Below are 12,238 nucleotides of genomic sequence, written 5' to 3'. Positions count from 1 at the left end.
TCTCTGTTACGTGTTTTGCTATGCTCTGCCTCCTCTTATAATATGGTAATACTTACTAACAGTCTGCAGATGTCACTCTTAATATAAATGTTCATAGAGATGTTTAGTCTATGACTAAAGAGAGAAAGACAATGTAACAAACTGATGAATATATACAAAATTATACACCTTTCTACAGTTATGTTTAGTTATATGCATATAATATATAATAGTAGGTAACATAAACAACTAATATTGTCTTCTACAGCATACTACTAAAGAAACATATTTTGTGTGACGTGTTCATGAGACTGATCAAACATCACATGGTCACCTCTAATATTCAGCTCAGGAAACTTATTTGTTGTCTGTTTTTTGTTCTGTATGTAGATCCTCTGTTGTTTTATGGCCAGATTTAGAGTTGGATAGAAGTCTCTTGCGCCACATACAAATGCAACTCATTTTTTGTTGCACTACGCATTTGCACAACCTATTTTGAGTTAAGCAAACCTTATACTTGCGGCCCTGTTCGTGTAGAGAGGGGGATCGGGCGTTCACGTGCACTGTAAGTTCAGTGCAGTAAGAGCATAAAGATGTAAGTCAACATTACCCCTTAGAGATACATCCTATTTTACAACAATTAGATATTTTTGCACGTCTCATGGGTCTTGGGCAAGTCTCCTAGATAATAACGGCGGAGGCATTTTTTGCCGGACGTAACTACATCGGACGTAACGCTGCACATATCCTCACACACCACAGCCACATAAACTTGTACGAACGACTTTTTACATGTATGCAAAAGGCACAAACTTGCGTTTAACTCTAAATCAGACCCTTGGTTCCCAATGCCAATACACATGAAACAAATAAATTGTATGTATATAGATTATGTCTGATTTCTGTTATTTAACTCATTTTAATTTCTTTATTTTTATTTTATTACTTTGCAGTAGCATTTCTACATTTTTAGTGTCAGAAAAAAATAAAATGAAGACTTTATCTCATCAACCCCTTTAAGGGGAGAATGTACTCTAAAATGACAAATACAGCGTGTTTCGGTTACAATAACAGATCATTTATCAGAGCTGTTTTGCTGCTGATGTGTGCACTTGTTTGACTTCTGCATCGGATGAGAAACTGTTGTTGCAGTTTTGCATTTTATATTCAAATCTGCTAGAAGATTACCCACTTGAGCTATAGAACGATAACAGCATGCACAGCGGGAGACTGAGTGTTTCTCAGCGGAGGCCGGGAGTGGGGTTTTTTCAGCACAATTAGCCACAATTTTTTTTATCTGTGGTGCAGTCTACCTCACATTTTTGCAAAACATTTACGGCGTGATTTTATTTCAATCTTTTATCCCCAGTGACAGAGGCTGTAGTTGAGAATTGACTGAACAGAACAGTGGCATATATATATATATATGTATGTATATATATATATATATATATATATATATGTATATATATATGTATATATATATATATATATATATATATGTGTATATGTATATATATGTGTACGTATATATGTATATATATATATATATATATATATATATATATATATATATGTATGTATATCTATATCTATATCTATACATATATATATATATATATATATATATATATATATACATACACACTAACACATATATATATATATATATATATATATATATATACAAATATATACACTCACACACACACATACATACACACACACACACACACACACACACATAGGACAATAAAAGACAGCCTTCATCATTTCTGTTTGCTTGTAGTCCCTTTTGTGACTGCAATATTCTTAAAATACCCCCCCCCTTTGGCCCAAAGTTGCCTCCTTTTCAATGTACTAGTTGCCATTAGATCTCCAATAGATATATTTATTTAGGAAAACAACTTTGTTTTTATGGGTAGTTTTAGCAAATCTTCTAAAGGGGAAAAGTGGAGTTGTTGCCCATAGCAACAACTCATTTTCTAGCTATCATTCTCTATACTGTACTAGATAGATGATAGCTAATATCGAATTGGTTTCTATAGGCAACACCTCCGCTTTTACTTTCTTAGAAGGTTTGACAAGTCTACCTCTACGTTATCACTTTTTACAGTATCGGAAAAAATAGGGGAGATTAGCTAAATGCATATTTTATCCCAGGTTGGCAAATCTGTGTTTGGGTCTTAACAAACAATTAGGAGAAAATGAAAAAAAAAGTTGGAACCAAACACAATTTTTTTCGAGCTGGGACCTAACTTAAGCCTTTAGTAAATCAATCCTTTTGTTTGTTTTTTTAAATGTATTATTATTGTCTGTTTAACCTTTGTGGTAGAAGTCTTGTATGATGAATAACAAAATGATTTAGCATTTGAAACTTCAGTAACAGATTAAATCTTAGTTTACTGTGATAGTTAGGGATTTGCAGAAGCCTGTGACATAGTCAATTGGGTCTGTGCATATAAGAGCAGTAAAATGCCTTAACAGATTTACCCTTATGGTAACTATTGGACTATGGGGTAGATTTACTAAAACGTCTAAAAAGGGGAGGTGTTGCCCATAGCAACCAATCACATTCTAGCTCTCATTCTCTACAATGTTCTAGATAACTGATAGCAATAATCTGATTGGTTGCTATGGGAAACAACTCCACTTTTCCTTTTTTTATATAGAAAATATAGTAAATTTACCCCTATGTATGGAGGGCTCTTTCGTTATACTCTACAACAGCATCACTTCTTTTCCATGTCCCAAGATTTGCTTAGTCTTGACACACGTGTTTACATTTATTCGCTATGGCAGTGCACAAATATTTTTGGTGTGAAAGTAAGTGTGTGATTCTATGAAACTCTAAACTCAGAATATAGAACAAAACAAATATTGCTGCAAAAATGTAGTTTTTGCATTGTATAAATTACCCCAAAAATTAACCACAACAAAGTATTAATTTAGTGTCTACCATTCTAAAAGAACATAAGATACCATTGATGGATATAAATAGAAAATGTCTAAACAAGCATTAAACAATAATATATAAATATCATCAAATGAAAGCATCTGATGAGGGTTAAACAATTCATAAATACTTTAAGGGTCATTTACATCAAGTAGTGAAACATTAAAATGGGCATCTGTGTGTGCAGCAAAATGACGGAAGTATTCCCAAGCACACATTTTTGTACACACCTACAACTTGACTTGATTTATGGATCTAGGTGTTTCAAATATCTGTCTCAAAAGACATTGGTCTAGGTAGTTTGAAACACCCCATAAAAAATAATCAAAAATGAATTTAGCCTATTCTTCACTGTTCAGAATGAAGTTAAGGATTTCATTCATTACCAGATAAGAGTGTAGTTAACTATTTTTGAATACTTATTCTTATAACATCTGGGTTATTTCGCATGCAAGTACATAGAACACGAAAAAAAAATTTACGTTAAACATTTGCTTGACTAATACTTGAAGACCAATATAATAATGTCTTCCCCACTTCTGATTAGCATAAGTCTAGCGATAGTGATCACAAAGCGGGAACTACGCCAAACATTCCCAGCAAACCTTGTTTAGGTATTTTAAAGACGACTATGTCTGCTATTTTGGTCTTGGAAGTTTGCACAGACAAGCACAGGAGAGGACCGGGTAAAGGGGCAACTGTGCAACTCTTTACAAATGAGCACCACTGATTGACCAATATTCCTTCAGTGCTGCACGTAATCACACAAGCATTGTACATAGTATTTATGTGTCTGTATGGCTGTTTATTGTATGTCAGTGACCCATATGTATCATATAGCAGATGTCATTAGGAGGCTTCAGAAGAGGCGATATTCCTAGTTATGACTGTCTTGCAGGAGGACACAACCATTATGGTTAGATGTCTCCTGTGTTCCTTCCCATAACCAGGGTCACCAAGAAGAATTTTGGGCCCTGGTACAGCTACTTCTTGGGGCACCTGCCATAGCCGTCAAAGGGGTTGTGGCCAACCCAGGTTGATGGCTCCTCCCACTCCATAGGCAGGTCAGGTCCCCCAGGCAGGCCCGGGCACCAGTACTTTGTACCTTCCCTCTTGGTGGTCCTGCCCATAACATGGAGGTGGCCTTGCTCTACCATGAGCCCCTTACTTCATGCCGCCTGATCTAAAACCTGCAACTACTCCTCAGCAAGCACAAATGCCTATCCTGCAGTATCTGACACACAGCCTATTTATCTATATATTATATATTTCCAGGCACCACCCCCTGTGCTAGCAGAAATGTCATTCTCTGCACGTACCTTTTATAGATGATGTAAAATTAGGACAATCAGAGTATTTGCACATGCATGTGTCTGCGCACTGCTTGTCGTAAATGACCCTTTCTACGTTTATTGCTGTCTCTGATTTTATTCTTATTTTCCATTTTAAAAAGATACAATAAATGTGTGCTCTGTTTTAATACATTACCGGATTAAAATCTATCATCCTCTCTAGCTAATAAGTTCATAAAAAAAAAAATAACAGTCTATATGCTTTCATGATATATAATCCAGTTTAGTGAATAATAATTTCTGCCAGGTTATTTTTTCATAACAATTATATATATTTTATATTTTGGCATCAGGGGTTTTTTTTTGGATGAAATAAAAATAATACAAAAAAAATATATAAATAATATACATATATTGTTTCTGTTCCCCTAAACTCTGTTTTTCTCTATACATGGAAACAAACAGATGCCGACAGAGCTCAAAAACATGGCATGGATGAATTTATCTCCTCAAACCCGTGTAACTTTGACCACGCCACCCTGTTTGAGATGGTTCAGCGGCTCACCTTGGACCACAGACTCAATGACTCATACTCTTGCTTGGTGAGTAAATCTTGATGTCGTCTTGGTGCATTATTTGGAATAAAGTAACTTTCAACATCCTGGGGGGTAAATTTATCAAGCTGCAGGTTTGAGAAAGTGGAGATGTTGCCTATAGCAACCAATCAGATTTTAGTTATCATTCATTTAATACATTTTGCAAAATGACAGCTAGAATCTGATTGGATGCTATAGGCAACATCTTCAACCCGCAGCTTGATAAATTTACCCCCTGGAGTATTTTTGTTATAACTGGGCATACTGCTGATTCCCTCAGCATTACACCACACCTTAATGAAGTTAATCTTAACACTATAAAATTCTTATCTACAAATAAAGACACTGACAACTTTTTAGTGGCAAATAAAGGTAAACTTTTATTTATTAACTCTTTTATTTATTTATTATTAACCTATAAAGGGTGGCGGCGAGAGAGATCCAATCAGCTAATGACTAATAGTGAAACCGAACAGTGTATGGCCCACAAGCACTAACCACTGGTCCCAGGACCACCCAGTCCTTTACGATCGGCCGGTGCTAAATCTGGCGCCCTCGTGACCACTCCCCTCTGGGCTCCCCAAGACGTACAGAGGTACCAAGAGCCAGGGTGCTTCGAAAGGAGCAGTGGCGTGCGGCCAATCAGCGGTAGCACCGTATGAATTAGCCGCTGATTGTAAAAGCTCTCCTGTCTGCCAACCGTTTCCATTATATTCTTCTATCTTAACCGTAACTTCAGAAAAAGGGAGGGTGGGAGGGAAATCCTGACCACTAGAGGAAGTTTGACTGTCTCATCAGTGATATATGTAAACCCTCCTCTTCACTCCACCCCCCTACATCCGGGAGCAGCAACCTTCCAAAATTAACCCTGTATGGTAAGTGCCTGCTTCGTGACAAGCAGCTGCGTTTATCTGCATTCAGCTTAAGAGCTTAATTTTTAATTATGTATTAAAGTAAAACTAACCCCAAAGACCTGGAATTTTTTTTGTTATTTAGGCTTTGTGCTCAAGAGCAGTTTACAGTTTTAATACACCTGTTCTGCATCCTGGTTTTTCACTATTCAGTAGAGTAAAGACACCGGAAAGATGTCAGCCATCTGCGTCCCAGCCTTGCACACAGGCTTCATCACATGACGACGCCGGACATAAATATGGACGTTGATAAAAAAAGGTCCTTTTTCTTGGCATCCACGTCCGTCCTGCATTATGTGAAGAAGCCCTTTGACACAAGTGACACTTTTTCTCAGAGGGATCAGTAAACCATAATGTGTCATAGTTCTCCTCCATCTACTGGAAATAAAATGGAATGCAGTACTGGCCGTTTAAAATCCTTTATAGAGATAACAAATAGGCACATTAACAGAATACATAGGTATTATCTACTAAATCATTTCAGTTCTTAATATTTGCAGGGAACAAAGAGAATGCTAGGATAGCAGAAATGGTTTCGTTTTCTGAAATCAGGGAAAAAATGTCACAGATATATGGCAGTGTGTAATATCTGAAAGGATATTCAAGGACAGATAAAACCGTACAGATCCACTTTCTCCTCTACAACATATCAAAATGCTGTTTTCCGCTTAGCTCTATGCTAAAGTCAACGGTAGCAGCTGAAACTCTTCCTATGATGCTAGCTGTATTAGTTGGAACACTGGTTTGTTTACCAAGGTCGTAACCTAGTATTGAATAACTAAACACAAGGCTTTATTGTGCTATGAACAAACTGGAAAAATACAAAATCATTCTCAGGGATATTCATCAACAGAATAACTAGGGATTACCGTGAAGGCTTGATGTTGGCTGGGTGTGTAAACACTTCTATTATCCAGAACATCTCTTGAACCCTACCTACTAATTTGTCTGTTGTGGTGTGTACTTTACTCATTGACCATTTGTAATCAATGCTAAGAGCAATAGCTATCAATTATGAGTGAACTAAAGCCATAACTATTATCTATATTGGAGAGCTGTAATTATATAATTAAATCGAGCTCTGCTGTGTTTTTATGGATCATAGGTTATGCTGGAAGTGTATATTCTGCTCACGGATGACAACCTTCATTAAGTTGGTAAAAACTGAACCAGAATTTTAACTGAAGAAAGAGAAAGCTTTGATTCCAACCCACAGAGTGTAGACCTAGGTCACAGTATACGTCAGTGGGCTCATTAAAAAAAATGTGAATATAGTCCATACTATTCATATGTTCATACGTGCATTTACATTGCATGTGTGGACAGATCCGGTGTGAAGAATTTGTATTGTCCCATGTAGTCCTCCAGGGGTAAAAGGAGGTGAGTAGAGAGCAGGGGCCCGCGCCTGGTAGAGAGTGAAGAGCGATAGAAGAACCTCGTATGTATAATAAGACAAACTAACTTTTGACATTAAAGGAAGTGAAGTTAAGTTCACAGTACATCTAGATGCAATATAAATTAGAGATGCTCAGGCTCGGTTTCCCTAGAACCGAATATACCCGAACTTAGCAGATCGAAGTACAGAGCTGAGCCGGCTCGGTATGTTCGCGCTTTTCGGATTTGAAAGCGAGGCAAAACTTCATTGTGACATCCTCGGATCTTGGGATTTTTGGATTCCTTTTTAAGAACCAACATAACGGTGGGTGGGAGGGCGGACCCCCATTTTTCTTTTCTGCCACTGCTGTGTGCCAATGTGTCCTAGATGTGCTATGAACTGCCGTGTGTTTGTGTCATTGCTCTGTCGCTTAGCATCCAGCCAGGTCGCTGCAGTATTTGTCCGAAAGTGGATGAAAATAATATTGTGACCTGTGAGGTGGTCTAAATTGACTGCAAATGACTTGAAATTAGTGTTATTGAGGTTAATAATGATGTAGGAACAAAAAAAAGAGCAAAATTATGTGATTTTAGCATATTTTACGATTTTTTCTAAAAAATCCAAAACCAAAACACGAGGACAGTTTTATCAAAATCAAAACACGATGCTAATTCAGATCCAAAACCAAAACCAGTTCACGGGGGTCAGCGAGCATCTATAATATAAATGCACGTCTTTGCATCTGTGTTTGACAAATGTGCAACATTTAAATTTGGGCATAATTCACTGATGCCCATATAAAACTAACGTGGGAATGTTTACTCAGCATATCTAAAAAATATATGTTTTATGTATGTGTGAAAGTGCTCTGTCATTCAGTTTTTACACTGTTCACATTTGCGGTGATGTATATTCTTTTACTTAAGCCTCTGTTTAAAAGCACTAACATTAAAATATAATACAAAATTAAAATATTAGCTAAAAGTACATAATAGGTTACATGGTGAGAGAGTGGGGTCATATTTAGGGGTCCAATAAATGTTGCTAATCCTAGAGCCCTTTTCTTCTTAAAAATGCTACTGATGCTGCATAATAGCGTGGCATTATAAATGCTCAGCACTAGGTTTGTTTTAAAGGAAAGATCCAGCGCTAGATTTACTAAACTGCGGGTTTGGAAAAGTGGAGATGTTGCCTATAGCAACCAATCAGATTCTACCTATCATTTTTTTAGTATTTTCCCAAAATGACAGCTAGATTCTGATTGGCTGCTATAGGCAACACCTCCACATTTTCAAACCCGCAGTTTAGTAAATATACCCCCCAGTCTCTTTGCTCCACTTGGACTAAACCTTTCCTCTCCACAGCCAGTAAAACCACAGGGGTGACTTCCCTGGGGCTTCCAAGGTTCTAACGTTACTTGCCTTTTGCAAAGAGGGGACCAGGAGATTGCAGTTCTCCTATAAAGGAGATGTAATGCTTGTATCCATAAAAAAGAGAATTTAAAGCTGTAGTATTACCTAGTAAATGGTGGGTAGTGTAGCCCCCCCATCCCCCAACAGCCCGTGAGAGCTGTTACAAGCCGCTGTTTGTCCCAGGGGATCCTCTACTTCTTTTCGAGACCCAGATGAAAAACAGGGGGTATGACCAGGAAGGCCAATCACAAGTGCAATCGGGTGATTGCTGTTTGTGATTGGTTCTCACTCTCACACGCCCCTTCTGTGGTTAACAAAATTAATTTGTCGTTTCAGAACATGGTGCAGCTCCCGGGGATTTAAAATTAGTGAGGTGGTACTGCAGCTTCATTCTAATGTAATTCTTTTTTAAAAAGTCAGTAAACATATACACTATGGTTGACAATCCTTGTTGAGTCTGATTCTGTCAATTGCATTCCTGCCATATAAACCTTTTAAACATCCCAGCTACCTCTCTCTTCCTTCCTAGGGCTGGTTCAGTCCTGGCCAGGTGTTTGTCCTTGATGAATATTGTGCCCGCTATGGAGTGAGAGGATGCCATCGACACCTGTGTTACCTTAGCGATTTACTGGAGAGGGCCGAGAACGGAGCCATGATCGACCCCACGTTGCTTCATTATAGTTTCGCCTTCTGCGCGTCCCATGTCCATGGCAACAGGTAAAAAATTCGTGCACGAGGAAACCTTTTATTTTAGAATAACAATACCAGATTTGTTAAACATTTTGTACTTAATGCAAACTATTCCTTTATCTGTCCTTTGAAGCTGTTTTCTGTATTGCTTTTATTTTAAAAACATGACATTTTAACTGCTGCCCAGTTGTATTTAAGATGTATTATAATGCACTGTTAAGTTTGCTATATGTGCACATAAAAGACAAATGTAGCAATTAAAACCCTCCTTATTTTAACTAAGTAACCCTACAGCACTGCATTATATTCCCTGCTCGCTCCCTGAAAGCTCTTTCACGACCAGAAGGGGTTAAATAGCAGTAAAACTGCTCTCTTAGCACTACAGTACAGGACCAGCCTTTTGTCAGGTTGTTGAATAAATAGCCTGGTTCCCATAATGTACAAATGTTGTCTTTTTCTTTGCTGTTAGGATGAGTAAATGACTTTCTTTAATTAACAGGCACAATGAGCTCCCAATGTGTGGTGCCTGAGGGCGCAGTAAATAAGTAAACCTCATCTTGATGACTACAATAGGGCTCAGGCTGAATCTCCTACTTGGAATCCTAGAGATGTAATGCAAGAACAAGTCTTCTACAAACATATTAACACTTTCTTTCACATGTGCTTAGTATCTTCAGAACGGCAAGGGATGGAGAGCATAAGTCTTAACCCAGAAGCTTCTTCTATAAATCCCATACACATACACCACTTATATCTCTGACTTATAGTCAGTCTCCTAAATGATCTCTGGTATTTTAATGAACTTAGAAGGGTCTGTTTTATTGGCTCAGTGCGGGGTATTTTGTTTTCACTTTAATCACACATAATACCTTTGACATGTACCCATTACCTATACATCATGCAGCTGGTTTTAAACCAATCAAAGCCACCATTGGGGGTTACAGGTGGGAGATCCATATGGGGCGCTAGAAATCGGTGGAGGAAGGAGATGTGGTTGGTCAAGACAGCTTTAAGGCATTAGTGAGACAAGGGATAAGATTACATTAGTGGCCCCCCTATTATCTGTGAAGAACACACCTCCAACGTAGAATGTCAAGTTTTCTCGATAGCAAAACACTTCCACAGATTAGTCCGTGTGATGTTTTTATTTTAATATTTTATGTGGAGCAAAATCAGAGATCTCTTAGGACTCATGATCATTTCAGAGCTTTAGCTAGGTCTGTGGTTATGGTTTAAGGTAAACACTTCACATGGGTGCAGATTTAGGACTGGAGCTTATGTTAGGGCAATGTAGCAGTTAGTATTGAGATAATACGACTGAGTTTAGGAATTTAAGGTTTTGGGGTTTTTCAGCTTGAAATTTTTAACTGTACATTTTACTTGAACAGAAGGATATCTTCTTCCTAGGACACCAAGGACTTAAATAGTTGCCCTTAGGGCCTCTCCAATCCAGACTCCAGGAACTGTAATGGTAGCCCCCTGTTCTGGTTGGGCCCAGGGTAATTGCCCCTTTTGGGCCTTTATTAATATGGCCATTCTGGCAGAATTTGATACCCTTGTATATACCCTTGGCAGTTCCACTGCCAACCTTCCAGGCCCCACTCTGCCACTTGATTTTTCGCTAATAATGTTAAACAGGAAACCATACAATACATGTTCTGTACACCACTTTTTACAAATCAGTGAGTACCAGATTAAAGGTCCTGTTATACACTAGCCACCTGATTGGAGTTCATAATATATACAGCCACCACAATGAAAGTCTTGCAATAGACTAGCCACTAGATTAGAGTTCCTGTCACATACTACCCACCAGATGACATACACTAGCCACTGGATTGTAGGTTCTGATACACACAGCCACCAGATTGAAAGTCCTGCCATACACTAGCCAACAGATTACAAGAAAGTAATGCCATACATTAGCCACTATATTTTCCTGTTAAACACTAGCCACCAGACTGAGTCTTGTCATAAACTATCCACTAATTTAATTAAAAGTCCTATTACATATTAGCCATCACTAACTACCAGATTGGAGGTCTGCTTTAAATGCCACTAAATCGAGATCTACTTTGTATACTATCCACCAAACTGGACTCTACTTGGTGTACTACCACCTGCAACGACTGTAATCACCTGAATGAGGGGTGGACAGATGGGGACACCAATATTTTTGTCTGCCCTGAAACCAATAATAGCCTTACAAGTAAGTATGAACAAGTAACATCACATGAGCCAAGCTGTGGCATCAGTAGCATCACCAAAATATATAGAAGGAACTGGGAAAGATAAGGCAATGCAGGTAGTGAAGGTTGCAGGAAGTGCAAGCCAGTAGATTAAAGTCACTTGAAGGTGGAAAAGAAAAAGGCTATTTCCAAAATGTTTTGTTACCTAATTCTTCCTGCTGCAAAGTAGCAGAACTGCAGGAATCCTTCCCATATCATCTATGCCCTTATTGAATAACAGTAATATAGCAGCATTGTGTTTTCATTCAAAAGTTCCTGGAGATTTTGCAAAAAAGTTCATTACTGTGACAGTGGAGCAATGGTACCTGGGTGAATTATTGTATTACTGGTCCAATCCGATGCTACCATAATCAACATGGTCAAGCACCCTTTAAACCATTTCCTTTAAATGAAACTCACTATAGTACATTATTTGATCAAAGGTTGTATATTATTGAGCTATGTAGGTAATGATAACCTAAAATAGCTAAAATATTTATACTTAATCTCTGCATCGTGCTAATTCCTTCAATCATATTTTGAAAGTTCACATTTTGTACAACTCTTTAAGGAGGAAGAGTTCTATATCTTGCATTAGAGAGGTAGCACTGAAATCCCAGAGCTTCTGAGATCTGAATTACAGGCTTGCAGTCTCCTAGGTAATGGAATAGCTGTGTAGAGATCGGTGGAACACTAAAGGTCTGAAAATGAAAAACTTAAGATGAAATCAGCTGACTGAACAGCCTTTTGCTATTGACTTTAGGATATGTGCTATGGTTTTTTCTATTTCTGATGGGTA

The 12,238-nt window shown here is 37.9% G+C and overlaps 1 protein-coding gene across 22 annotated transcripts in view; it reads left to right on the top strand.

Moving 5' to 3' along the window:
- Window positions 1-12,238, top strand: part of CADPS (calcium dependent secretion activator) — a 395,853-nt gene that overhangs the window by 247,531 nt on the left and 136,084 nt on the right. For 13 of the 22 annotated variants that reach the window (XM_075183348.1, XM_075183335.1, XM_075183351.1 and 10 more), the window contains exons 12-13: window positions 4,693-4,829; window positions 9,051-9,238. In XM_075183348.1, the coding sequence (XP_075039449.1) occupies window positions 4,693-4,829; window positions 9,051-9,238 (325 nt within the window). Of the gene's footprint in view, window positions 1-4,678; window positions 4,830-9,050; window positions 9,239-12,238 lie in introns of all 22 variants that reach the window. The other 9 variants (XM_075183352.1, XM_075183354.1, XM_075183339.1 and 6 more) reach the window with 1 other exon arrangement.

The sequence above is a fragment of the Mixophyes fleayi genome, chromosome 8 (assembly GCF_038048845.1).
Source record: "Mixophyes fleayi isolate aMixFle1 chromosome 8, aMixFle1.hap1, whole genome shotgun sequence".
Taxonomy (NCBI): Eukaryota; Metazoa; Chordata; class Amphibia; order Anura; family Limnodynastidae; genus Mixophyes; species Mixophyes fleayi.
This window is presented reverse-complemented; position numbering and strand designations above follow the sequence as displayed.